At 53.6% G+C, this 26517-nt stretch overlaps 1 protein-coding gene across 1 annotated transcript in view; it reads left to right on the plus strand.

Moving 5' to 3' along the window:
• CLIP2 (CAP-Gly domain containing linker protein 2) overlaps positions 1-25175 on the plus strand; it is a 38016-nt gene extending 12841 nt beyond the window's left edge. The window contains exons 3-16 of the mRNA XM_060172325.1: positions 3691-3815; positions 4708-4921; positions 6131-6328; positions 8459-8562; positions 9951-10011; positions 12615-12719; positions 14261-15181; positions 17233-17290; positions 18412-18495; positions 18922-19078; positions 21318-21477; positions 22562-22747; positions 22870-22932; positions 23669-25175. Of these exons, the coding sequence (XP_060028308.1) occupies positions 3691-3815; positions 4708-4921; positions 6131-6328; positions 8459-8562; positions 9951-10011; positions 12615-12719; positions 14261-15181; positions 17233-17290; positions 18412-18495; positions 18922-19078; positions 21318-21477; positions 22562-22747; positions 22870-22932; positions 23669-23680 (2448 nt within the window). The 3' untranslated portion in view covers positions 23681-25175. The remainder of the gene's footprint in view (positions 1-3690; positions 3816-4707; positions 4922-6130; positions 6329-8458; positions 8563-9950; positions 10012-12614; positions 12720-14260; positions 15182-17232; positions 17291-18411; positions 18496-18921; positions 19079-21317; positions 21478-22561; positions 22748-22869; positions 22933-23668) is intronic.
• The last annotated feature ends 1342 nt before the right edge of the window (positions 25176-26517 follow it).

The following is a 26517-nucleotide window of genomic DNA, read 5'->3' on the forward strand; positions in this document are numbered from 1 at the left end:
TATATTTAAATTTAAACTTTTATAGCCTGGGATATGGCATAGTGGCTAGTATGTTGGACTTTCAAGCATGATGTCCTGATTTCAGTCCATGACATTGAATGTGCCAGAATAGTGCTCTGCTCCCTTTCTCTCCCTCCCTCCCTCCCTCTCTCTCTCTCTCTCTCCCTCTCTTTAAATTTATTAGTGATTTAATATTGATTTACAAAATTACATGTCAACAGGGGTATAAATCCACTCCATCCCCACCACCAGGGTTCTGGATCTTCAGTTGCCCCACTGCAAGCCACCACCTGGGCCAGCCGTCATCTCTACAACTATCTGTCTACATTTAGACACAATTGCCCCCCTTTTCTTCCTGATCCAATCCTCTCTTCCCATCCGAGCCACTCATGACAACACTACTACCTCCATATGGCCCTCTCCTGTTCCTCCTCTCTCTCTCTTTGGGTGCTGATGGAGCTGGAGTTCAGAGCCCTCTTCTTCCTCCTATCACTTCTCCCCCACTAGGAGTATGGATCAAGGTTGTTTTGGGAGTGCAGAAGGTAGGAGTTCTGGCTTCTGTGATTGCTTCTCTGTGTTGTCAGGTTAATCCACACCCCCTAGCCTGTTTGTATCCTTTTTGAAAAATATTTATTTTCCCATTTGTTGCCCTTTTTTTAATTGTTGTAGTTATTATTGTCATTGTTATTGATGTCATTGTTGGATAGGAAAGAGAGAAATGGAGAGAGGAGGGGAAGACAGAGAGAGAGAAAGATAGACACCTGCAGACCTGCTTCACCACCTATGAAGTGACTCCCCTGCAGGTGGGGAGCCGGGGGCTCAAACCGGGATCCTTACGCTGGTTCTTGCGCTTCACGCCACATGTGCTTAACCTGCTGCTCTACTGCCTGACTCCCTGTTTGTATCCTTCTATCCCCAGTAGGCCAGAGCTCTGGAGAGGCGAGGTTCCAGGACACACTGGTATCTCTCTCTCTCTCTCTCTAATAGATAAACCTTAATACATGTTTTAATTTTATATTTTAATGATCACACTTTTTTATTGATCTGACCTATGCAGTTTTTTTCAACTGTGGTAAAATACATATATCATTCTTTTTTTTTTTAACCAGTTCTGAGAAAGAATCTGTTATTTTGTATGAGACACACACAGAGAGAGAATGTGTGTGGGGGGGGGGGGAGAGGGAGAGTGAGTAAGTGAGTGAGCTTCCCCATGAGAGAGAAGCCAGAGCATCATTTTGCTCCATACTGAGCTGCAAATGGAGCCGGGAGCCTCAGGCATGCGAGTTCTATGCCTCAGCAGCTGTGTCTTTACCATTTCTCAGTGTAGAGTCCAGTGGGGTTAAACACACCCACATTGCCTTGTGGTAGATTTGCAAAGCTTCCCTTCACAGGGCTGGAAATCTCTCCTCATTAAACAGGACGTTGAAACAGGAAGTTCCCATGAAGCTCCCCTGCCCCCCCCCCCCACAAACTACCATTCAGACGACTTTTTTTTTTTTTTTTTAAACAGAGCACTGCTCAGCTCTGGCTTATAGTGGCACGGGATGTGGAACCTGGGAATTTGGACCCCTACTTTTGCATAATCATTATGCTATTTCCCCCTCCCCATTTAAATGACTTAATATTTTTTAAAAAATTTAATCTTATTTGCTGGATAGAGACAGCCAGAAATTGAAAGGGAAGGGGATGGTAGAGAGACAGAGAGACACCTGCAGCTCTGCTTTACCACTTGTGAAGCTTTACCCCTGCAGGTGGGAACCAGGGGCTCAAACCTGGGTCCTTGCGCACTGTAACATGTACGCTCAACCAGGTGCCACCTGGCCTCTTGACTTAATTTTTTTAAACATAATTCAGTTTTATTTATTTATTCCCTTTTATTGCCCTTGTTATTTTATTTTTGTAGTTATTATTGTTGTCGCCATTGTTGGCTAGGACAGAGAAATGGAGAGAGGAGAGGAAGACAGAGAGGAGGAGAGAAAGACACCTGCAGACCTGCTTCACCCCTTGTGAAGCGACTCCCCTGCAGGTGGGGAGCCAGGGGTTCAAACTGGGATCCTTATGCCAGTCCTTGTGCTTGGCGCTGCTCTAGTGCCCGACTCCCGACTTAATATTTTTTATGAGAAAGACAGAGATCAGAGCACTGCTCAGCTCTGGCTAATAGTGGTGCTGGAGACTGAACCTGGAACTTCAGAACCTCAGGCACGAGAGTTGTTTTGCAGAACCACGATGCTGTCTTCTCTGCCCTAAATAACTTTTATTTATTTATTTATTTTCCCTTTTTTGTTACTCCTGTTGTTTTTCCATTGTTATAGTAGTTATTGTTGTTGTTGTTATTGATGTTGTTGGTGGATAGGACAGAGAAATCAAGAGAGAAGGTTGAGACAGAGAGGGGGAGAGAAAGACAGACACCTGCAGACCTGCTTCACCGCCTGTGAGGCGACTCCCCTGCAGGTGGGGAGCCGGGGGCTCGAACCGGGATCCTTTCGCCAGTCCTTGCGCTTTGCGCCATGTGCACTTAACCCGCTGCACTACCGTCCGACTCCCCCTAAATGACTTTTTAAAAAACATTTTATTCATTTATTAATGAGAAACATAGGAGGAGAGAGAAAGAGCCAGACATCACTCTGGTGCATGTGCTGTCGGGAATTGAACTCAGGACCTCATATTTGAGAGTCTGATGCTTTATCCACTGTACCACCTCCTGGACCACCCTAAATGACTTTTAAGGCAACCCAGGAGGTGGTGCTGGTGCTTTAAACTGAGAAAGCATGAGGTCTCAAGTTCAATCCCCAGTGGCACATGTGCCAGAGGTGGCTTCTCCTCCTCTCCTTCCTCCTTCTTCCTCCCCTTTCATACTAATAAATAAATATCTTTGGGGTCAACAAGATAGTTCAGTTGTATAGTGTGCTGCTTTGCCGTGTTCATGACAACCCAGGTTCAAGCCTGGGTCCCACCACATTGAAGGAAGACTTGATTCTGTGGTCTCACTCTCTCTCCCTCTGCCCCTCTGTTTCTGTCTATCTGCCTACCTACCTACCTGTCTATCTATCTAAAATATGTTTGACAATATATTAAAATATAAATTACTCTTAAGGATGATATTAATATGACATCTAAGGGTTTGAGTGGTGGCACACCAAGTAGGGAGCACATGTTACCATGAGCAAGGATCCAAGCTCTTTTAATATATTGATTTTATTATGAAATAGTAAGAGAAAGAGAGACACCTGCAGCCTTGCTTCACCACTTATGAAGCTTTCCTCCTGAAAATTGGGGCCAGGGGCTTGAACCCGAGCCCTTGTGCACTGTAATGTGAGTGCTTAACCAGGTGTGCCACGCCTGCCCCCCCCACACACCTCTCTCTGTCACTGTCAGAAGAAAGATAGAAGGAAAAAAGTGATACTGGAGATGCAAGACAGTTAAAGACAGCTACTAGGTGACACCAGCCTGTGATTCTCACAAAAGTGCTGAAGTTCAGAGAGGTTAGGTGACTTGCCTGAGCTCACACAGCCTGTGAGTGGCAGGCCTGGAAAGCAGGTCTACCTGCCTGCCTGCCTCCAAGGCTCATGCAGAACCCCCCCTTCCCCCACAGGAAAACAGGGGCAGGGTGAATCCTGGTGCTGTGGGTGTCCACAGCACATCTGCCGTGTCCCCTGCATCCCAGGTCCTCACTGTGTCTTGTGCCCACAGGTTGGGGGGACGAAGACGGGTGTGGTACGTTATGTGGGGGAGACCGACTTCGCCAAGGGCGAGTGGTGCGGTGTGGAGCTGGACGAACCTCTGGGCAAGAATGACGGGGCTGTGGCGGGGACCAGGTACGGGGCAGGGGGTGGGTTCCACTTGCCTTAGGGGTGGGACTTTGAAGGAGGCCCCCTCTGTGCAACCTGTGTGACTGCCCCCTCCTCCCTGCTGTCCCAGATCCCACCCCACCCACACATATTTTGCAGACAGGAGAAGTGAGACCCAAGGGGGACATTGCTCAGAGTCACACAGAGCCCCAGGGACAGTCACAGGACCAGGTGGTAGGGGACTAAGTCAGACTCCAGCCAGGCTTCAAAGCACAGTTGAGGACAAACCCCAGGACCATGTGTTGGATGTGGTGTGTGTGGAAGAGGACATCTGGGTAATGGAAGAGCTGGGATGGGAGGGGGTACAGTTCCAGGCTGAGAAAGGAACTGGACAGCAACATGCCCCCCCCGGCCCGGTATCTCCACTCCATCCCCCACCCCCTGTACAGTCCAGGACCAGAGAGGTTGAGAGAAGGATGCAATTCCCATGGCAACACTGCCTCCTAGCCTGCAAGATGTTTGTGGGCAATCAGATTGTGTGTGTGTGTGGGGGGGGGAACCCCAGCTCCAGGTGTTTTTTTCAGGCTTTTGCTTCTCTGTGGGTAGAGTCTGTGGGATACCCCAGGCCTGGGGACACTCCAAGGGAAGACTGTGTTGGGGGGCTCAGGATGGGGGAGCCTCACAGAGCAGACTGCAAAGCCAACATGTTGGAGAGCAGCAGCCAGTTCTGGCTTCACCACTTGTCCAGCTGTGGCAGGTGACTCAACCTCTCTAAGCCTCAGCATCCTCACAGGTGCAGAGTCAAAGCCTCCTGCTCTTTTTCTGAGGGTCCTGTGGGTCTGCCTACTGGGTCAGATGAGGGAGCCTTCCCTCCCCTGGCTAGGCTGTGAGTGACGCCAGGGCGGATCTGCCCCTCCAGGTACTTCCAGTGCCCGCCCAAGTTTGGTCTCTTCGCGCCCATCCACAAGGTGATTAGGATCGGCTTCCCATCCACCAGCCCTGCCAAGGCCAAGAAGACCAAGCGCATGGCAATGGGTGTTTCAGCACTCACGCACAGTCCCAGCAGCTCCTCCATCAGCTCTGTCAGCTCTGTGGCCTCATCTGTAGGCGGCCGGCCCAGTCGCAGTGGCCTGGTAAGGCCAGGACTGGGATGGGAGTGGGGGACGCGGAGTGGAGTGGAGGCAGGGCCCAGGGGTCTAGCCTTCCCTCCACTTGCTGTTAGTCCCACAGTTTGGGGGTTTTCGAACAAAAGTGACAGTGCATATCTTCCAGGAACATTTATTTCAGCTCTTTTGAAAGTAGCTTTTATTATTAGTGATTTCATATCACTTTACAAGTTTATAAGAGCTCGGGGGTGTCATTTTGCACCAACAGATGTGTGTGAGGAACTCACGACACCCTCCCTCTGCCAGAGGTCCCGTGCCCACGAGTCTGTCTTTTTTTGTAGGGAAATTAATCCATTTATATTTATTGTTTTGTTTTTTGAAATCTTTTTATTTGTTATTGGATAGAGATAGCCAGAAATTGAGAGGGGAGTGATAGAGATGGAGAGAGACAGAGAGACACCTGCAGCCCTGTTTCACCACTCATGAAGCTTTCCCCCTGCACGTGGGGATTGGGGGCTTGAACCTGGATCTTTGCACACTGTAATGTGTGTGCCTGACCAGGTGTGCCACTGCTTGGCCCCTGTTTATTGCTTTAAAAAAATTTGTTTTTTATCTTTATTCATTATTTTTTGGACAGAGACAGCCAGAAATTGAGAGGAAGGGGGAGATAGGGAGACAGAGACACCTGCTTCACCACTTGTGAAGCTTTCCCCCTACAGGTAGGGCCCAGGGGCTTGAACCTGGGTCCTTACGCACTGTAACATGTGCGCTCAACCAGGTGCATCACCACCTGGAGCCCTGTTTATTGCTTTTTAAATATATATTATTGATATTCCCTGGACATTAAGGAGGATCAGGATATGAAGGTACAGCAAGGGTCTCCAGGTGCAGGGCAGGGTGACAGGTTTGGGCAGGTCATACTGATGCAAGACAGTCACAGGGCAGTGCAGGGAAGTCCTGGGGTAACACATGGCAGGGCAGGTCACACAGGTGCAGGCTGGGAGGCCAAGACATGGCTACAGCGACCCTGGGAAGGACAGAGGGGAGAGGCTGCCCTTTGGCTGTGGGGTCTCTGGCCACACTCAGTCAAGGGTGGACTGATAATTCTGGTCCTGGAGAAGGTGGTGCCAGGTGGGGAAGCCCGCAGGACTCAGAACTTCAAGAGTCGACTCTCCAGGGAAGGAGCTCTTCTGCCCCAGCTCCTGAGTCCTGCCGCACCCCCACTCCTGTCTGCAGCTCACGGAGACCTCTTCCCGCTATGCCCGCAAGATCTCAGGCACCACTGCCCTGCAGGAGGCACTGAAGGAGAAGCAGCAGCACATTGAGCAGCTGCTGGCTGAGCGGGACCTGGAGCGGGCGGAGGTGGCTAAGGCCACCAGCCACATCTGTGAGGTGGAGAAGGAGATTGCCCTGCTCAAGGCGCAGCATGAGCAGGTGAGTGGCAAGCTGGCAGCAGGCCACCAGCGGCCACCCCTCTGGCCAGGCTGTGAGTCACAGGTCAGAGAGAGAGGAGGGGTGGAGAGTCACTCTCCTGTGCACAGGGGAAGGCACTCCCACAGTCTGATTAACTGCGGAATCTCACAGAAACTACCTGAGGAATCTAGTAGACTTCCTGGTGAATTTGCTAGGACTTCCTGGTGAATTCCAAGCGAGTGAGCCTGTTGTGTGTACAGCTGTCTACATGTCAGATCATTCTTTCCGGCAGATGCGAGGGTTTGGGCCCTCTCCCCTGGCACAAAGAAAACACTGAGTAGCCTCTCTGGGCCAATTCTTTAGTCTAAGGACAGGGAGAGAGAGAGAAAAAGGAGGGAGAGGGAAGGTAGTCAAAGCCATAGACAGCCCCACCATCCATGGAGCTCCCTACTGCTTTTCATGGTGCTCCTGTGTGGTGCTAGGGCTCAAACCCAGGGCCTCATGTTTGGTAAGGGGCATGCTCTCACAGGTGACATACCCCCTGGTTCTTCCCTACTTTTTTTTTTTTTTGCCTTCAGGGTTATCACTGGGGCTCAGTGCCTGTACTGTGAACCCACTGCTCCTAGAAGCCACTTTTTCCATTTTGTCACCATTGTTGCCATTGGATAGGACAGAGAAATGGAGAGAGGAGGGGAAGACAGGGGGGAGAGAAAGATAGACACCTGCAGACCTGCTTCACCGCCTGTGAAGCGACTTCCCTGCAGGTGGGGAGCCGGGGGCTCGAACCGGGATCCTTATGCCGGTCCTTGAGCTTTGCAATATGTGCACTTAGCCTACTGCACTACTGCCCAGCCCCCCTTTTTTAAAGAGATTTATTTATTTAGGGCTGGCAAGACAGCTCATCTGGGAGGACACCTGCTTTGTCCTGCACATGATGCAGGTTTGAACCCAGCCCCCACTTCTCTGAGGGAAGCTTTGGTGCTGTGATATCTGTCCTTCGGTCTCTGTTTCTATATCTCTTTTCTTCTTCTTCTTCTTTTTTTTTAACCAGAGCACTGCTCAGCTCTGGCTTATGGTGATATGGGGGATTGAACCTGGGACTTTGGAGCCTCAGGCACAAGAGTCTCTTTGCATAACCATTATGCTACCTGCCCTTTGCCCTGTTATCACTTTTTCTATTGGGAGTCATTTAGCCCAGACCAGTGAAGCCCTGGTGATGACAAAACAAATAATTTATGTACTGGGGACACACCCAGTTAAGCACACATATCACCATGTGCAAGGACCCAAGTTCAAGCCCTGGATTCCCACCTGCAAGGGGGACAGACACTTCCTGAGCGGTGAAGCAGGTCTATATGTGTCTGTCTTCACCTTCTCTGTCTCCCCCCCCACACACACACACACACACAATTTCTCTCTGTTCTGTCAAAATAACAGAAAAACAAATAAAGGAAAGGCCAGTGGGAGTGGTAGATTCATAGTGTTGGCACTGAGCCCCAGTAATAACCCTGGTGACAACTAAAACAATAACTATCATTAAAGTTTTAAGAGAGAAAGAAGCTCCCCACTTGCAGGGGAGTCATTTCACAGGCGGTGAAGCAGGTCTGCAGGTGTCTGTCTTTCTCTCACCCTCTCTGTCTTCCCCTCCTCTCTCCATTTCTCTCTGTCCTATACAACAATAATACTACCAACAAAAAAAACAAAACAAAACAAAAAAAAGAGAGAGCGAGAAAGAAGTAAAGCAACAATCTGGCACATGTGGTGCCTGGGATCGAACTCAGAGTGTCATGCTTGTGAGTTCTTCTCTTTCCCCCCTGAGCCACCTCTCTCCCCTGAGGCTGTGGTTCCCTGTCTGCCCATCTCCTAATGCCTGTTCCCCTTCCACCACCACCCCAGAGTCCTCTCTGATCCCTGTCCCTCTGCCCTACTCACTCCTACCTTGAGTGCTGGAATTAAGTCCTCACTCAGGTACCTGCTCTGACAGAGGCCTTGGGATCCCACAGGTTGAGGGAGGTGGTGGATCTGGGTGCCCACTGAGTGAGGTCACCTCTTGACCCACCAGAGCTGGCAGGGCCATGAGGGCTGCTGGGCCCCAGGCCTGGCCCCGGGGTGGGAGGAGGCTGAGCCCAGCCTGGCCCTGCTGGGGGCCAGTATGTCACAGAGGCTGAGGAGAAGCTGCAGCGTGCCCGGCTGCTGGTGGAGAGCGCGAGGAAGGAGAAAGCAGACCTGTCCAACCAGCTGGAGGAGGAGCGCAGGTGAGGTCCGCTAGGCTGGGGAGGACGGATGGGGAGGGAGCATGGCTCTGGCCTCAGTCTCTGCTGTAGAGTATGTTTGTGTGTTTGTGGGGAGTGGGTGGCCTCCCTCTCTGTGGGCTGCAAGGACTTCAAGATAACTTGAATTGGAGCCAGAGTGACAGTTCCATGCTTTGCCATGAACATGACCTGGATTTAAGCCCTGGCACCACATGAGAGAACCATGGCACCAGAGGAGGCTCTGGTGTTATGGTGTGTGTGTGTGTGTTTCTCTTTCTGAGTGCAAGTGTAACCCAGGAGTGGTGAAATCATGCATTCCCAGGTCCCTGAGTCTGCAAACAAGAGAAAAGAAAACTCCAGCAAAGAAAGACCAAGCACATGGGAGACCACATCTGGTCATTCTTCGCCCTCCTGCTTGGTTGTGATAACTCATGCTCTCCCCTAAGCCCCATACCAGATACATTCAGAGATGTACGCAGGCTAGTGGGGGCCCCTGGTCACCTGGAGGGACACACAGTAGGGAGGGTCTGAGGCTTGCCCTATCAGAGAGAGACAGATAAACAGACAAAGTAGGAGAGAGACAGGGAGAGGAGGAGAGACACCACAGCACTGCCCCACCACTTGTGAAGCTTCCCCTGTGCGGGTATTCCCATGCACTGCCAGGGGCTCAAACCCTGGTCCTCTTGCCTGGCAAGAGGCTGCTCTACCAGGTGAGCCATCTCTGGGCCCCAAGAGCCTCTGGGCTGAGCCACAGCTTTCTGAGTGCCCCCCCCCCCCCCGTGCAAGCCCCTCACCCTCATGTGCTGCCAACAGCGCTGGCTCTGTTTTTGGGCTCCCAGCCAAGCCGCATGGCTGTTGCTGTTAGATTCCAGGAGAGGAAGGCTTATTTATATCTGCATGCATCGTGTATGTGTGTGTGTGTGTGTTGGGGGGCACACATTGGGTTCCCATGCCAACATGCCCACTACCCACAGACAGGAACCTGGAGAGAGCTGTGTGACCCTACTGGCCACTCACCCTCTCTGGACCCCAGTGGGGGGGTGAGCATGTCTCTCTTCACCGTCTGCAAACAGGCGAAGCACGGACAAGCGTGCACTTCACCAACTGAGCTGTCTCCAAACCCCTCTGCTGTTTACCTCATGACGGTCCCAGGAAGAGGGGTGCTGGTTAAACCTCCCGTGGTGGGGAAACCGGGTGTCTCTGTGGGGCAAACACTGGCCGGGAGATGGGGAGCACTACAGTGGAAGTTGTGCCGCCTTCATCCCCTGGGGACGGGGCTCCTGGTGTTCAGGGCCTGTGCCCAGTGGGGGATGGCTCCCTGCTGCTGCGGAAAAGCCACTTGACTCTGGCTGGCCTCTCGGGCTCCCTCTCAGCCCCTGCTCCCCCTGCAGGAAGGTGGAAGACCTGCAGTTCCGTGTGGAGGAGGAGTCCATCACCAAGGGAGACCTGGAGGTAAGAGCACAGCGCTCCTCGCTCCTCCCTGTACCCCTGCCCCCACCCCCAGGCACTGCTTTTGCCCTGAGGTCCAGGTAACAATTCTTGGTCCCCTGGAGAAGGTGGGAGGAGGGGGGTCCACGGAAGAAGGAGGGTGAGTGGGGTGTATGCAGTCTCTGAGGCAGGCATCAGAGACATGACTCTGGGTGCTGTCACATGGGGCAGGGGACACTGAGGTCAATCCCTTTCCACACCCTGGCCTGGCCCCTAACTGGCCTTGGGTGGCCCCTCCCCTTCCCTAGCCATTGGTACAATGAGAAGTGATATGTGAGGGTTCATCACCTGGCAGGCCTGGCGGGGGGGTCCCCAAGCATCTACATTCCTAATACCTTCACATATGCATCGTGTGGTGGGGGAACACTTTGGGGAGCCCTGCTAAGTCTCCCCCCACCCACCCAGCTTCCAGCCTAAGTGGGTCCAATGCCTGAATGAGCCAGCTTGGGGAAGGAGGGGTCTGTGATGTCTGTAGACATGTGTCACTGTGGGAGCAGGTGTCTCACCTGGATCTAATGAATGTGGGCGTCTCCAGGGTTGGAGACCTTGTCCAGCCTTGAGTGACCTGATATGTGCCCCTCCCTCACACTTTTAGCCAAGGGGACAGGCTGTGTGGCTGTGCTCAGCTGGATTTCCCACTGGCTGGAAGGGACTGCACTCCTGCAGGACTGGGATGGGGACTCTCTTAGCCCACTCTTAGGACAAGCAACGGGGACACCCCCAAAGCTGTCGTCATTCCCCCCCCCCACAAAAGTGCCCACCCTGTGGTCCGGGAAGTAGCACAGTGGATAAAGTATTTGATTCTCAACCATGAGTTCCTGAGTTTGATCCCCGGCAGCACATGTACCAGAGTGATGTCTGGTTCTTTCTCTTTCCCTCTGTCTTTCTCAAGAATAAATAAATAAAATATTAAAAAAAAAAACTGCCCATCCCCATCCCAGCCAACTGCAGCTCTAAAAGGCCACAGGGACATGTCACAGCTCCCCCTTGCAGGCAGCTCAGGGAACAGGACCCAGAAACAGCACCGGGACTCAAATTCACGACTCAAGTTTAGCTATCTCTCTCTGTATCTCTCTGTCTCTGTGTCCAGTCTCTGAGCACTTCTGCCTTCTGCCTTCTCCTGGCTGGTCCAGGTGCCCGCACCAATCTGCTGCCAGCTGCTCTCATCAGAGAATCTGATTGGTGGGTGAGGCTGTGGCCAGAGCCATGTCTTCTCCTCTGATTTAATCAGCTGTGGCTGGGCAGGACAGACAGTGACAGACCTAGCTGGTCCACTCTGGCTGGCTGAGTCCCTTCCTTATGACTTTATCCACTTTGTGGCCACTGGAAGGCAAGCTGAGCCTACATCACCCTGTCTGTCATCACAGTCAAGGTCAGGGTCCCAGAGGTAGCTCAGTGGTGGAGCAAATGCCTTGTATGTCTGTGACCCTGAGTTCTACCCCTGACCCAGTTCAAACCCACTTTGGCTGTCTTCCCCTCCATCAGTGGCCTCCTGCCCTGCCTGGACATGTGTGAAATCACTGATACTGAGCAGTCTCTCTGGACTGTTGTTTTTCATGTGGTAGTTTTCAGAGAGGGGAGAGAGAGAGAGAGACAAGCCCTGCTCCACCATCCATGGGGTTCCCTGGGTGCTGTTCATGGTGCTGAGAGAAGAGAGACCCCCTGCAGCCCTGCCTCACAGTCCATGGAGCTCCCTGGGTGCTGTCCATGGTGCTGGACCCCCATAGCCCTGCTTCACCATCCATGGGGCTCCTTGGGTGCTGTCCTTAGTGCTGTGATGTGATGCTGGGGTTTGAACCCAGGGTCCCAAGCACAAAACACGTGTTTTACCAGGTAACCTATCTCTCATCCCTCAAGGTCACAGCCCTAGGATATAGGTGTCTCCATAGTTCTTGGTGAATTACAGTGCATTTCTCAGATGTGACATGGAGGAAGGGGCAACTTGTTCCCCTGCCATTTCAGGACAGCCACCCCATTTGCTGTCACATTCTTTGTCCTGCCCAGTGCTGGCACCAGCAGGGCTTCCAGGGCCCTCTGTCCCCTTCCCACTGTGGCTCAGGGTATCGGCTCCCTGCTGCCCTTGCAGCTGTGTTTCTGGGGCCCAAATGCCAGGCTGCCAGCCTAAGAATGCCAGCTTTGTCAGAGAGAGAAGTGGGGGTTGTGGCACTGGAACAAAATGCCTTGTGTATTCCCCTGGGGGTGGCCAGTGGGGCTTGGCTCCCCAAGACGGGACAGGGCAGTAGTGGGGGAGGCTTAGGCCCCCAGGATCACACTGGTTGGTGGGTATATTTCTGAAAACCACCTGTGATTTCAGGAGGGACTGGTCCTGTAGCCACTTTCTCGTTCACCCAGCCAGGACAAAGTTGGGAGGAGTCCTGCACCCCTCCAACCTCCCGTTTGTTCCCAGCCTCCTCCTACTGGCCTAGACTCGCTGTTCTGTCTCATTCACGGAAGATGACGCCACCTCTCTCTCTCTCTCTATCTCTCCTGTCCTCTCCCTCTTCTTCTCCCTCTGTCTGGCTGTCCTTTCCCTCCGGCTGCCTGTCCCCGCCCCGCCGGCCGGGCAGACACAGACGCAGCTGGAGCAGGCGCGTGTTGGGGAGCTGGAGCAGAGCCTGCTGCTGGAGAAGGCGCAGGCCGAGCGGCTGCTCCGCGAGCTGGCAGACAACCGGGTAACCCCGCCACTGCACCCTGGCGCCCCGCCACATCCACGCCCGCCTCGCCCGCTCTCTGTGTTTCCTTGTCCCTTCTCCCTGGGGCGGGGGAGCAGAGGGCCTGGATGCTGGGTGGGAATGGGTGATGGAGTCCTCGCTTGCTGGGCACGTCCTGTGAGATGAGAGTCCCCCTCCCCCCCTCCCTGGGCAAATCAGGTGCAGAAACTGGGGGACCCAAGGAGCTTGGCCTATCCGTGTCTCCTTGCAGTGGAGGGTGCCGGGGACCCCCAAATCCAGGCTCCTCTAGCCTAGGGTGTCTTAGATAGGGTGGCAAGAGAGACCAGCTTGTAGGGCGTGGGGTGTCCTCCAGGATATGAAATTGGGGTTCAGGGCTGGTCCATGCTGGCAAGCGCAGACTCCAGACCCAGCTGTTCCTGGGGACAGGGACCTTGAGAACAGCACAGGCAGCTTCCAGTGGGCACACAGAGGTGCCTGGCACACTGCTGTGACGCAGTGGCTGCAGGTTTTACTCAGAGGCTCCATGCATAAATCCCTGGTCCCTGAGACAAGCCCACCATTTTTTTTCATCATTTGATTTTAACTTGGAAAAATGCAAACCTTGCAGCCCAGAAGGTAGTACAGTGGATTAAGTGCTAGATCGACAAGCACGAGGTCCCGACTGCAGTCCTTGGCATCCCATGTGCTGGAGGGATGTTCTGTTTCTTTCTCCTGCTTTCTTTCTCATAAATCTTAGGAATTAAAAAAATTTTTTTAAAGGTTGGGGGAGATGGCATGACGATTCTGCAAAGAGACCCTCATGTCTGATGCTCCATAGCCCAAGGTTCCATTCCCCACAATACCATAAACCGGAGCAGAGCAGTGCTCTGGTGGGGAAAAAAAAAAAAAAGTATGAATCTCAAAAAACGTATGTGTTTAGATTGTCAGAAAAGCCACAACTCATTTTTGCATAGAAAAAAATTGGATAGGGTAGGGGTAGATAGCATAGTGGTTATGCAAAAAAAGACTGTCATACCTGAGGCTTCAAAGTTCCAGGTTCAGCTTCCTGCAGCACCAGAAGCCAGAGCTGAGCAGTGCTGTGGAAAAAAAAAAAAAAAAAAGAAAGAAAGACAGACATTGGAAAAAATGTTATGGTTTTTCTAAAAACCAGATATCTGGGAAACTCTCCAAAATGCTGTTTCCAGTCCCCTGAGCACTGAGGTCAGTCTGGGCTGAGGGACAGGGGGACACCTGACTTGCTCCTCAGCAGAAGGAGGGACTCAGAGCCTTAAGTTTGCTGTGCTTTGAACACTAGACTTGCCCTTCTTTGCCCTGCCCTACAGAAAGGCCCTCTGTGAGTCAGCCCATCTGGGCACTCTGGGGAACCTTCTAGAACAGCATAGTGCCAGGTCCCCCACTGCCATCTGCCCTGTAGGAATGATCTCAGGGTGTCCAGGCTCCCTGGGGCCACAGGGTGTCATCAAATTTCAAGTCAGGGGCATCTCTCTGAGAACACCCACCTCAGGCTGGGAGCCCCTTGACCCGCCCCTCTCTCCTGGCAGCTGAGCACTGTGGCTGAGAAGTCTCGGGTGTTGCAGCTCGAGGAGGAACTTAATCTGCGTTGTGGGGAGATCCAGGAGCTGCAGCAGTGCCTGCTGAACTCGGGGCCCCCGCCCGCTGACCACCCAGAGGCGGTTGAGATGCTGCGACAGCGGGAACGACTGCTATCGGCCAACCAAGCGCCTCTGCGGACGGCGGCGGCAGCAGCATCCCAGAAGGCTCTGCGCGCCTCCCAGGCAGAGGTGGAACAGCTTCGGGCCACCAACGCCAGGCTGGCACAGGAAGTGCTGGAGCTCAAAGCCAAGGTGCAGCAGGCCACCAGCGAGAACATGGGGCTTATGGACAACTGGAAGTCCAAGCTGGACGCGCTGGCCTCCGACCACCAGAAGTCGCTGGAGGATCTGCAGGCCAGCCTGAGCGCGGGCCCTGGTGGTGCCCAGCAGAAGGAGCTGGGCGAGCTCAGGGCGGTGATGGAGGGCATCAGGATGGAGCATCAGCTGGAGCTGGGCAGTCTGCAGGCACGCCATGACCTAGAGACGGCCGTACATGTCCAGGAGAAGGACGGGCTGAGACGGCAGCTGCAGGAGGTACAGGATGAGCTGGCGGGCCTGCAGGAGCACTGGCAGGCACAACTGGAGGAGCAGGCTGGCCAACACAGGCTGCAGCTGCGCGAGGCCCAGGACCAGCGGCGGGACGCCGAGTTGCGGCTGCACGAGCTGGAGAAGCTGGACGTGGAGTACCGGGGCCAGGCGCAGGCCATCGAGTTCCTCAAGGAGCAGATCTCGCTGGCCGAGCAGAAGATGCTGGACTACGAGCTGCTGCAGCGGGCCGAGGCTCAGAGCCAGCAGGAGGCTGAGAGGCTGCGGGAGAAGCTCCTGGTGGCTGAGAACAGACTCCAGGCCATGGAGGCCCAGTGCTCCAATGTACGCAGCTCCTCTACCCCAGGGGGTGCCCTGCTGATGGGGGTGCTGGGAGGGCCGGGTGCTGTGGGAGACCCTTGCCTCTCACAGAGCAGCTGGCCTGGGTGACCAAGGGGACACAGGGTAGTCTGAGTAGACCTTGCAGGATCCTCCTATCTGGGGGCCCCGGTTCTGGGTGCTGACCTGCCTCCTTTCTCCAATCTGTGGTAGAGGCACGCTCCTTGCGCAGTGTGGGAAACCCTTCCCGGAGGAATCCCTTGCCTCCCACGGCAGCTGGCCTTGGTGACCAAAGGGACACGGGGTAGACTGAGTGGATCTGGCAGGGTCCTCCCACCTGGGGAATCTGATTCACCCAGACATCCCCTATCCTGCACTTTCTTGGCCAGGTTTGTGCCCAGGCCCCTTTTCCCACCCAGGCACAGTCCTTCAGGGTGCCTCCACTCTTTCTGCCAGTTCCTAATGAGACAGCAGAGGGTCAGTAGCAACTTCCCCAGTGAGGGAGGCTCCCCACAAGGGATCTACAGCCTGGCCCTGCTGGCCCCAGAGAGTTTACCACCAGCATGTCACCTCTGTTCCAAACCTAGGCATCCTTCCAAACACCACACCTATCTCCCGGTGGAGCCTGTGAGAGCCAGGAGAATGGTCTGTGTCTACTCCGCAAGGCCAGGCAGGGCCCAAGGGGTTCCGGACATCACCGTGTGCCCACCTCTCTCTAATCTCCCTCCGGAGCATGAGTCCAGAGACGCTCCATGTGCCGGAAAGGAGCAAACTGTACTCCAGGAGGAGCTACCTGCCTGGGCTGCTCACCCAGCTGGACAGAGGGCACATCCAGTGGAGGGTGGCCGGTGGAACATACGTCATTTCTTGTATGGAGGGCATTGACAGGCAGTGTCTTGAGGCTCACCATACAGACATCACTATGGGCATGTCAGCTAGAATTTGTTATCCAAGCATATTGTTCTCCTGAGTTCTAAGTGCAGGGGGGCTTAAAAAGAGGGGGCCAGGTAGTGGCATACTCGGTTAAGTGCACACAGTACTAAGTACAAGGACCTGCGCAAGGATCCCAGTTTAAGCTCCCGACTCCCCACCTGCAGGGGGGAAGAAGCTTCACAAGCAGTGAAGCAGGTCTGCAGGTGTCTCTTTTTCTCTTCCTCTGTCTCTTCCTCCTCTCTCAGTTTCTGTCCTATCCTATAAAATGGGACAAAATGGCCTCCAGGAGCAGTGGATTTGTAGTGCCCTCACTGAGCCCCAGAAATAACCCCGGGGGCAAAAAGGAAGGGAGGCAGGGAGGGAGGGAGGGGCAGGGGCCCAGAGGTGATGTAATGGATAAAGGATTGGATTCTCAAGTTCAAGGATTGGTCTCAAGTTCAATCTCCAGTTCACTGTGCCACCTTCCTGGCATACATATCTGCCCCCAGATATATGACATATTTTAAAAATCTTCTTTGGCTTCTAGGTTTATTTCTTTATTTATTGGATAGAGACAGCCAGAAATAGAGAGGGAAAGGGGAGATAGACAGGGGGAGAGACAGACAACTGCAACACTACTTCCCCACTCAAAGCTTTCCCCCTGAAAGTGGGGACCGGGGGCTCAAACTCAGGTCTTTGTGCATTGTAACGTGCACTCAACCAGATGTGCCCCCTGGGTTTATTATTAAAAAGATGTGTTGGTTGAAAAGAAAAAAAAAGGGATATTTCTGGAATCCCCCTCCAGGCCCTGGGTCTGCACACACCCCCACCCCTGTGGTCCATGCCTACTTGGTGAGGGGACACAGAGGCAGAGAGCCTGTCCCTAGACTGAGGGGACAGGAGGATCCCAGGGCTTGTCTGAGAGCCACAGAAATGGCGCCATCTGCTGGAAGGGTCAGAAGCTCTCCACAGAGGAAGGGCAGAGAGCAGAGGGAACCCCACCAAAGCTTTTGGGGTTCTTTGTGATCAGGGAGGCCACACAGGATGGCTGGACTCCTTGTCCTAGAGCATGCCCCTGGAAGTCACCTTACACGGGAGGAGTTGGGGGAGGAGCCAGCGCCCTCCTCACAGGCCTCTTCTTTCAGATGATTGAATCAGATGACATTTCAGGGGACACGATCAGGATGAAGGAGGCCCTGGATGGTGAGTGACTGCTGGGTGAGGGAGGATAGAGACATAAAGAAGGCAAGACAGCAAGACACCACAGTGCTGTGGGGACCAAGCTTGAACCCTTCCATAAGTTCTCTCTCGTTCTCTCTCTCTCTCTCATGCTCGGGCCCAATTTTTTTCATTTTCTTTGGGAGAGAAAGAGGGAAAGAGAGCTAGAGATAGGGAGAGACAGCACAGCACCATTCCACCACCCATGGAGTTAGCAGTTCTCAAACCCAGGACCTCAGGCATCGAAGGCATGCGCTCTACTGGGTGAACTACCTCCTCCCAGACTCCCAGGTAACTTTTTTTTTTTTTTTTTATTTAATTATTTCCCCAGAGCCCTGCTCAGTTCTGGCAGATGGTGGTGCCAGCAATTGAACCTCAGAACTCAGGCAGGAGAGTCTTTTTTTTTTTTTTTTCTCCGAACCACTGTGCTGTCTTCCCAATCCCACCCAGGGAACTTTACTTATGTATTTATTTTATTTACTATTGGATAGAGGGCAGGGGGAGATAGAGATGGGGAGAGAGAGAGAGAGACACCTGCAGCCCTGCCTCACTACTCGTGAAGCTTTACCCCTGCAGGTGGGGACCCAAGGGTTTGAGCCTGGGTCCTTGTTCACTGTAATGTGTGCACTTAACCAGGCGTGCCACCGCCTGTCCCCACCACCACCACAGGGTACTTTAGAATCAGCCCTTATCTCATGAAAATGAAAATTCTGTTGGTATCTTTAATATACTGGCGTGTTGCATTGTGCACTGCATATCACTCACATCACGCAGCGTGACTCAACATTACTGTGTGTGAGCTTGGCACGTAGATGTGCCAAGTTAGTCTGTTTCTAGCATGTCCCATGTACTGTCTTTGCTGACTGCACCATGACCATGTGTCCCCACATATCCACTCAGGGCCACTAAGACTCTGGGAGTCACCCCCCTGCCCAGGACACCAGGACATTGGTGCCTCAGCCCCACCCAAACAGCATGGAGGAGGGACTACCCAGAGGGAGCGGCAGCTGGAGAAAGGCCACGTGGGGCTCCATCCTGGGACCCCTTTGGGGCAGCCACCCCAACATTTGGCCTTGACAACTGATGCCCCCCTCCCTTCTCCCTAGACCTTCAAGACAAGCTGAACAAGAGGGACAGAGAGGTGACAACTTTGACGTCCCAGGCAGAGATGCTCAGGGCTCAAGTAAGTGGTAAGTCTCCCTCCTCGGTGGGGGGCAGGGATAATATGGGGGCCCCTGGGTCAGGGTGCAGGGGACAGCAGGGTGGGGAGTACACGCCCTGTGGCCTGGGGTCCTGGCTCCCAGGCTGCTGTCCCTGTATGACTTGGTTTCTCTGCCTGAAGCCTCAAGATGCCACAGCAGGATAACTAATTTGGGAAGGGGGGCTGCCTCCCCAACCCCCAAGGGCTCAGGCTGCTGGGTTTGTGGGTACCTGCCCACTTCTTGAAGGTGTCACAGCAGCCTAGTTGTAGGCCCTCCTCCCTCATGATACGCCTCTTGGAAAGCTGGCTACCTGCCCAACTTGGGGGCAGGGGTTCCCCAGGTTTAGTTGGGTACCTCCCCAGCCTGGCTTAGCCCTCCCCTCCCCACCCCCCCACCACACCCCCCCCCCCCCAGCACTGGAGGGCAAATGCAAGTCAGGGGAGAAGAAAGCAGAGGCCCTGCACAAGGAAAAGAGGAGGCTGGAGGCCGAGCTGGAGGCCGTGTCCCGGAAGACCCATGATGCCTCTGGGCAGCTGGTACTCATCAGCCAGGAGCTGCTGCGCAAGGAGCGGTGAGTCTCCCCACCCACCCGAGCTCCAAGCCAAGTGCTCCACGTACATCACTCCCCAGAAGCCTTCTTAACACACGGCTCCAGACAGAGCAGATAGCGAAGATCAGAGCCTCCACCACGCCTTAGTCTCAGGGATGCCTTTATTGGATTGTGGAAATGTTTGTTATTCATGGGGGCAGGGGTGGGTGGTAGCGCAGCGGGTTAAGCACACATGGCACGAAGCACAAGGACCCACTCGAGGATCCCGGTTCAAGCCCCCGGCTCCCCACCTGCAGGAGGGTCACTTCATAGGCAGTGAAGCAGGTCTGCAGGTGTCTGTCTTCTCTCCCCCTCTCTGTCTTCCCCTCTCTCCATTTCTCTGTCCTGTCCAGCAACAGCAACAGTGGGGGAAAAATGGCCTCCAGGAGCAGTGAATTTGTAGGGTGTGCATTGAACTCCAGTAATAACCCTGGAGGCGAAAAAATTACAGGCCAGGCAGTGGTGCATACAGTTAAATACACATGTTACAGAGAGCAAAGACCTGGGTTCAAGCCCCCAGTCCTCACCTGCAAGGGGAAAGTTTCACAAGCAGTGAAGCAGGGATGCAGGTGTCACTCTGTCTCTCTCCCTCTCTGTCTCCCCTTCTCAGTTTCTCTCTGTCTCTATCCAATACATAATAGAGAAAATCATCGAAGAGAGAGCTGGAAAATATCTCACCAGGCAGGGTGTGTGCCTTGCCATCAAGCCCTAGCACCACATGGGACTATGCCATGGTGCCTGGGGAAGCTTCTCTCTCTCTCTCTCTCTCTCTCCTTTCCATTTTATTGGTAGGACAGAGAGAGTGGAGAGAGAAGGAGACACCTGCAGACCTGCTTCACCGCTTGTGAAGCGACTCCTCCCCCTTTTCTCCCTCCTCTCCCTCTCTCTGAAAGAAGAGCCCAGTCCGGGAGGAGTGAGGCTGTACATATGTGAGGTCTTAGCTTTGCCCTGATATAAATAAATCAATAAGTAAATATTGAAACTTTCTAGAGATTTTTTTTTTGTTTGTTTCTCCTCTCTTTACTGTGGTAAAAATGAAAACTGAGGGGCCAGGTGGTGGCGCACCTGGTTAAGTGCACACGTTGCAGTGCACAAGGACCCAGGTTTGAGCCCCTGGTCCCCACCTGCAGGGGGAAAGCTTCGTGAGTGGTGAAGCAGGACTGCAGGTGTCTCTCTGTCTCTCTCCCTCTGTATCACCCCCTTCCCTCTCAATTTCTGGCTGTCTCCATCCAATAAATAAATAAATATAACTAAAAAATGAAAACTGAGAAACTAAGAAACCTTTACCAGTCCATTTGATTGACTGACTGATTGATTAGTTATCTCTGGGGCTTCACTACTTCAGCCAAACTGATTTTTTTTTTCAGAGAGAGAGAGAGAGAAAGAGGGAGTAAGAGAGACCAGAACCCTGCTCAACTCTGGCTGATGGTGGAGGGGCAAGTGGTGTCTGGTATTACATGTACCAAAATGAGGCTCTGGTTCTCTCTCTTTCTTTTTTAAAAAATATATTTATTTATTTATTTATGAGTGGATAAAGACAGAAATTGAGAGGGAAGGAGGCGCTAGAGAGGGAGAGAGACACCTGCAGCCCTGCTTCACCACTTGTGAACCTCTCTCCCTGCAGGTGGGGACCAGGGGCTTGAACCTAGGGTCCTTGTGCACTATAATGTGTGTGCTTAACCAGGTGCCCCACTGCCTGCCCCACCCCCTCTCTGTAATAGGTAACCAGGTAGTGACCAACCATTGGTGGACCTGCCCACTCTCTCTCAACAGATTGACACAGGCACTGTGCCCCAATAAGAACCCCAGTGGAGGGGGGTGGGGGAACCTAGCTCCTCTCTGGAAAACACACCATAGGAGGGAGTTTGACAGTCACAGGAGGTCACTTGGTATGGCTCATGGATATCATGGTTCAGCACATTTCTGTCCCTCTCTGTTAGGGTGGGGTGGGAGCTTAGCTTGGAATATGTAGCTGGTAGATCAATGGTTTAAGATATTGGTGTTAAAACCTTTGTAGATCAAAGAATAAAATAAAAGCCTTTGTAGGTTTCTTGGAGTCTGCCTCATGGTTGCAAAGTGGCTGCTCATGCTCCAGCCATCCCTTTCATAATTTGACACGGGTTAATCACATCGCCTTGCTATGTGAGCTCTCCTGGATGAATGTCTTTATTTGATATTTGACTAAACGATACTATATTCTCTTAAACACCACCCCATCCAGGAGCCTGAATGAGCTTCGAGTCTTGTTGCTAGAGGCCAACCGCCACTCCCCGGGCCCCGAGAGGGACCTGGGCCGAGAAGTCCACAAGGCAGAGTGGCGACTCAAGGAGCAGAAGCTCAAGGATGACATCCAGGGCCTGAGGGACAAGCTCACAGGGCTGGTAGGTGGGGGACGAAGATGCTGGGGCAGAACTGGGGGTGGGTGGGTGGATGGATGGATAGATGGTGAATGGTGGATGGATGGATGGATGGTGGATGGATGGTTGGATGGTGGATGATGGATGATGTCTGGCTGGCTGGCTGGATAGATGAATGGATGGTGGATGATGGATATATGATGGATGATGGGTGGATGGACAGATGGATGGATAGGATGGATAGATGGTGGAGAATGGATGGTGGATGATGGATAATGGATCATGGTTGGATGGATGGTGGATGATGTTTGGATGGATGGATGGATGGATAGATGGTGGATGATGGATAGATGAATAGATGGTGGATAATGGATGGATGATGCATGGATGGATTGGTGGTGGATGGCGAATGGATGGTTGGATGGATGATGGATGGATGGATGGGTAGATGGTGAATGGTGGATGGATGGATGGTGGATGATGGATGGATGAATGGTGGATGATGGATGGATAGTTGGTTGGATTGATGGATGATGTCTGGCTGGCTGGCTAGATGGATAGATGGTGTATGATGGATAGATGAATGGATGGTGGATGATGGATATATGATGGATGGATAGATGGTGGATGATGGAGGGTGGATGGTGGATGAACGGTGGATGATGGATAATGGATCATGGTTGGCTGGATGGATGAATGGTAGATGGATGGTGGATGATGTTTGGATGGATGGATGGATGGATGGATGGATGGATGGATGGATGGATGGATGGATAAATGGTGGATGATGGATAGATGAATGGATGGTGGATGATGGGTATATGATGGATGATGGATGATGGATGGATGGTGGATGGATGTATGGATAGATAGTGGGTGATGTATGGACAATGGATAATGGATGATAATGGATAGATGGATAGATGGATGGTGGAGAATAGATGATAGATGGTGAGTGATGGATGGTAGATGAATGAATGATGGATGGATGGATGGATGGTGGATGATGGATGGATGGTGGACAAATGGATGGATGGGTGGGTGGGTGGATGGATGGAAGGAGGAAGGCCGGAGCTCCTCTTCCTACGCTGACACCCTCCCGGCCCAGGACAAGGAGCGGGCGCTGTCTGAGCAGAGGCGCTACTCTCTCATCGACCCGGCCTCTGCACCCGAGCTCCTGCGGCTGCAGCACCAGCTGGTGGGCACAGAGGATGCGCTGCGGGCGGCCCTGGACCAGACCCAGCAGGTGGAGAAGCTGCTGGAGGCGCTGCGGAACCACCCCGACAGGTCCCAGGTGAGGCTTTTGCCTGTCCACCGCCCCCCTTAACTGCTCCCGGCTCTGTTTGAGTCTTAACGCCACCCGGTAGCCAGGCTGGGAACTGCCGTGGTGGCTCAACTGAATCTTGCGCCTTGCAGGCCTTGGGTACTCCTGGCTCCACCAACGGCCTCCACCAGCAAGACAAGACCCACAAGCAGGAGGTAAGGGGCGCCCAGCCCCAGGGATGAGGCTGGATCTGGAGAGCCCCCTGCAGTGTAGACCAGCGCTACAGTGTAGACGGGCTCTGGGGCCCAGGGCTGGCACCTGATTCAGGGTTTATCTTGTGCCTACAACCTTGTCCCCCTAAACAGAGACAGACTTGGGGGGCCAGAAGCTGGCCAGAATGCACTTATTACCATGTACTCAGACCTGGTTTCAAGCCCCTGGCACCTGCGGGGCGGGGGAGCTTCGTGAGTAGTGGAGCACTGCTCTGGCGTCTCTGTTTCTTTGTCTCTCCGTCTCTGGCTGGACAATAGGAACACGCACGCCACACCACACACATAGTCCACTGAGGACAGTAGAATCCCACACACACCAAGCCCCGGCGAAGCCCCCGGCAACAGAAACAGAACTTAAAAATGAATTACAGAAAATCACGTGAGATGAAATGGCTGTCACAGGGACTAGGCTGTGGCAGCCTCAGTTGAGCACACACATTACCAGGCACAGTGACCTGGGTTCAAGTCCCCTCTTCCCATCTGTGGGGGTGGGGGTGTTCAGGAGTGGTGAAGCAGTGCTGCAGGTATCTCTCTGTTTCCTTCTCCCTTATCTCTGTCCTGAGTTCTGTGTTATGGGGATACCTTTAAATCTTTGACCTTCACCACCACCCCTCCCCTGCCCAGCCTGTCTCTCCGTGTCTCCGGAGACACTTGTTGACTGGACCCTTGGTCTCCCCAGGACAAGCACTGACCCCAAGAGACAATGGAGTGGAATAGAGTGGAGTGGCGGGCCCCCATCAGAGCACCCACAGGCCTGCCCGATGGCTCTCCCTGCTGGCGGGGCCCAGAACTGCCACTTCAGAGACAAGAACAGTGTTCATCATGTGCCCACCGCTGCTGTGGACAATCCCTCGTCCCTGACCCCTGCTGGACAGAGACACCGCCGCCTCCTCCAGGCAGTCTTCCAGAGAGCATGCCCCCCTCCCCCGGGCCTGGCCCTGGGGCACAGCCTGGATACTCCAGACCTCCCGGCTTTCTCTAGTTTGTGGGAGGAGGCAGAGGTGATGGGGCCAGGTTCCCCCGCATACAACAAGGGCACCCTAGACCTGGCCCTGCCTTCCCTTGCTCCTTTCCCCTCCTCCTGGGTCCCCCCTCAGGCCCCATAGAGCCATTGTCCCGGGAGGGGGCCCAGTCGTCAGGGTCCAAGTGGGGGCCCTTTCTGCAGTCATGTGGGGCCAGGAAAACCCCCCAGGACTCAAGCACAGGCAGGGGGCTTGGTTGTTAGTAGAGTGAGCCCGCCCCCTGCTGGCTGGAGGGTGGAGGGCACCTCTGGGTCAGGCCCTAGCACTGACACCCCCCCCCTTCAATGAGTGGTACGAGTTCCCTCACTCAGCGAGGCCCCGGGTTCAAGGTGTTGGGGGAGTACTTCTTATCTCCCTCCAGCACCACCACACAGCTCCAAGCCGCTGGCCAGAGGGGCCCCCCCAAGCTCCGGGGCTACAGTATTAGGACAGCCTGGAAACCCTTTCCCTCATGCCCTCACATGCTGGGACACCAGCGGGAACCCAGGGACCCCCAGATTCAGGGCTCTAGCCTTGTCCTGACTGCTGGCTGATGCAGTGCTGCGCCCCTCCCCCGCACAGCTCCCCAGGCCCTTAACCTTGGCTCACATGGGGTGGGGGGCTCAGGGACCCTGAGGGAAGCTGTGCGGCAGGTGGGTGTTTGCTGCCACACAGGTGGACTGCAGGACTGCACCCCCAAAATAACCCCCACAACATCTGCCCAGCTTCTTCCTCTCTGTAGCCAAGGAGACAGCCCCCCTAAGAGACCCCAGGCCTGAGAGCTGAAGGGCCCCCGCCACACACACAATCACTGCGGGGCCTCTCCACAGGGCAGTGGGGGAGCCCCATGGTCCAACAAGACCCTGGAGGGGTCCCCCTCCCCTAGAACGGGCCACCCCACCCCTGCTGGCTTCAGTAGCTCACACTCGCTTATTAACACGCCTAGAAGCCCAGCGCTAGGGCCTGACCCAGAGGCGCCCGCCGCCCTTTGGCCAGCAGGGGGCGCGCTCACGCTACTAACAACCAAGCCCCCACCTGCTAGGAGGGGCCGGCTCTGGGTGGGGGGTGTCAGCTGCAGCTTGCCCCTCGACATACAGGTCTTCCCCCTTTCCCTGATGCCCCTCCCCCAAAGTGGAATTGTTGAAGTGTGGAGAGTTCGTGAAAATAAAGCTTGTGACAGAGGTCCAGGGGCCTCTCACTTTCCTCCTTTCTGGGGGTTCATGTGGGGGGGGGGCATTCCCACCCTCTCCCAGCTGCGGAAGCTTGTGCCTGGTGGGCTGCAGACTCACTCTTACTCAGGTAAGACTGCTGGGGGGCTCTGGGCATGAGTGAAGTCCCAGAAGAGGGGTGGAGGTGGGCCTTGTTATATGTTATTTTTTAAATATTTTGTTTATTTATTAGTGACAGTGATAGAGAAAGAACCAGACATCACACCGCTACATGTGCTGCTAGGGGTTGACCTCATGCTTGAGAGTTCAGTGTTTTATCCATGGCGCTACCTCCTGTATCAACTTCTCCCTGCAAGTGTTGATTTCACACAGGTGTAAAGCCTCAGCAGAGCCCTGATTGGGGTGGGGGGGGATTTATAAAGTGTTAAGATTTGACTCTGCAGAGCTGGCCCCAAAAGGTGGAGGAGATCTCTGACATTTACCCTGGGGACCCCCCCCCCCACACTGGACCTCTGGGGGGAGGGGTTGCCAACAGCCAGACTCCCTGCTGTGGAGTGCCTCTCTGTCTCTCATTAAATTTATTTCTGCTGGAGGGTAAATAGCATAATGGTTATGCAAAGAGACCCTCATGCCTGAGGCTCCAAAGTCCCAGGTTCAGTCCCCCGCACCACCGTAAACTAGAGCTGAGAACAGCTCTGGTTTAAAAAAAAAAAATTAATTTAAAAAAAATAAAAGGGAGTCTGGCGGTAGCACAGTGGGTTAAGCGCACGTGGCACGAAACGCAAAGGCCAGCTTAAGGATCCCAGTTCGAGCTCCAGCTCCCCACCTGCAGGGGAGTCGCTTCACAAGTGGTGAAGCAGGTCTGCAGGTGTCTGTCTTTCTCTGTCTGCCCCTCCTCTCTCCATTTCTCTCTGTCCTATCCAACAATGAAGACATCAATAACAACAATAATAACTACAACAGCAATAAAAAACTAGGGCAACAAAAGGGAAAATAAGTAAAAATATATTTTAAAAAAATTATCTCTGCCATTGCTGTGGTTCTACCTTTCTGGGCTAACTTAAAAAAAGTTATTTATAAAATGGAAATATTGACAAGACCATGGGATAAGAGGGTTACAGTTCCCACCACCAGAACTCCTTATCCCATCCCCTCCCCTGATAGCTTCCCTGTTCTTTATCCCTCTGGGAATATGGAGCCTGGGTCATTGTGGGATGCAGAAGGTGAAGGTCTGGCTTCTGTAACTGCTTCTCCGCTGAACATGGGCATTGGCAGTTCGATCCATACTCCCAGCCTGCCTCTCTCTTTTCCTAGTGGGGTAGGGCTCTGGGGAAGCGGAGCTCCAGGACACATTAGTG

Source organism: Erinaceus europaeus, chromosome 15 (assembly GCF_950295315.1).
Source record: "Erinaceus europaeus chromosome 15, mEriEur2.1, whole genome shotgun sequence".
Taxonomy (NCBI): domain Eukaryota; kingdom Metazoa; phylum Chordata; class Mammalia; order Eulipotyphla; family Erinaceidae; genus Erinaceus; species Erinaceus europaeus.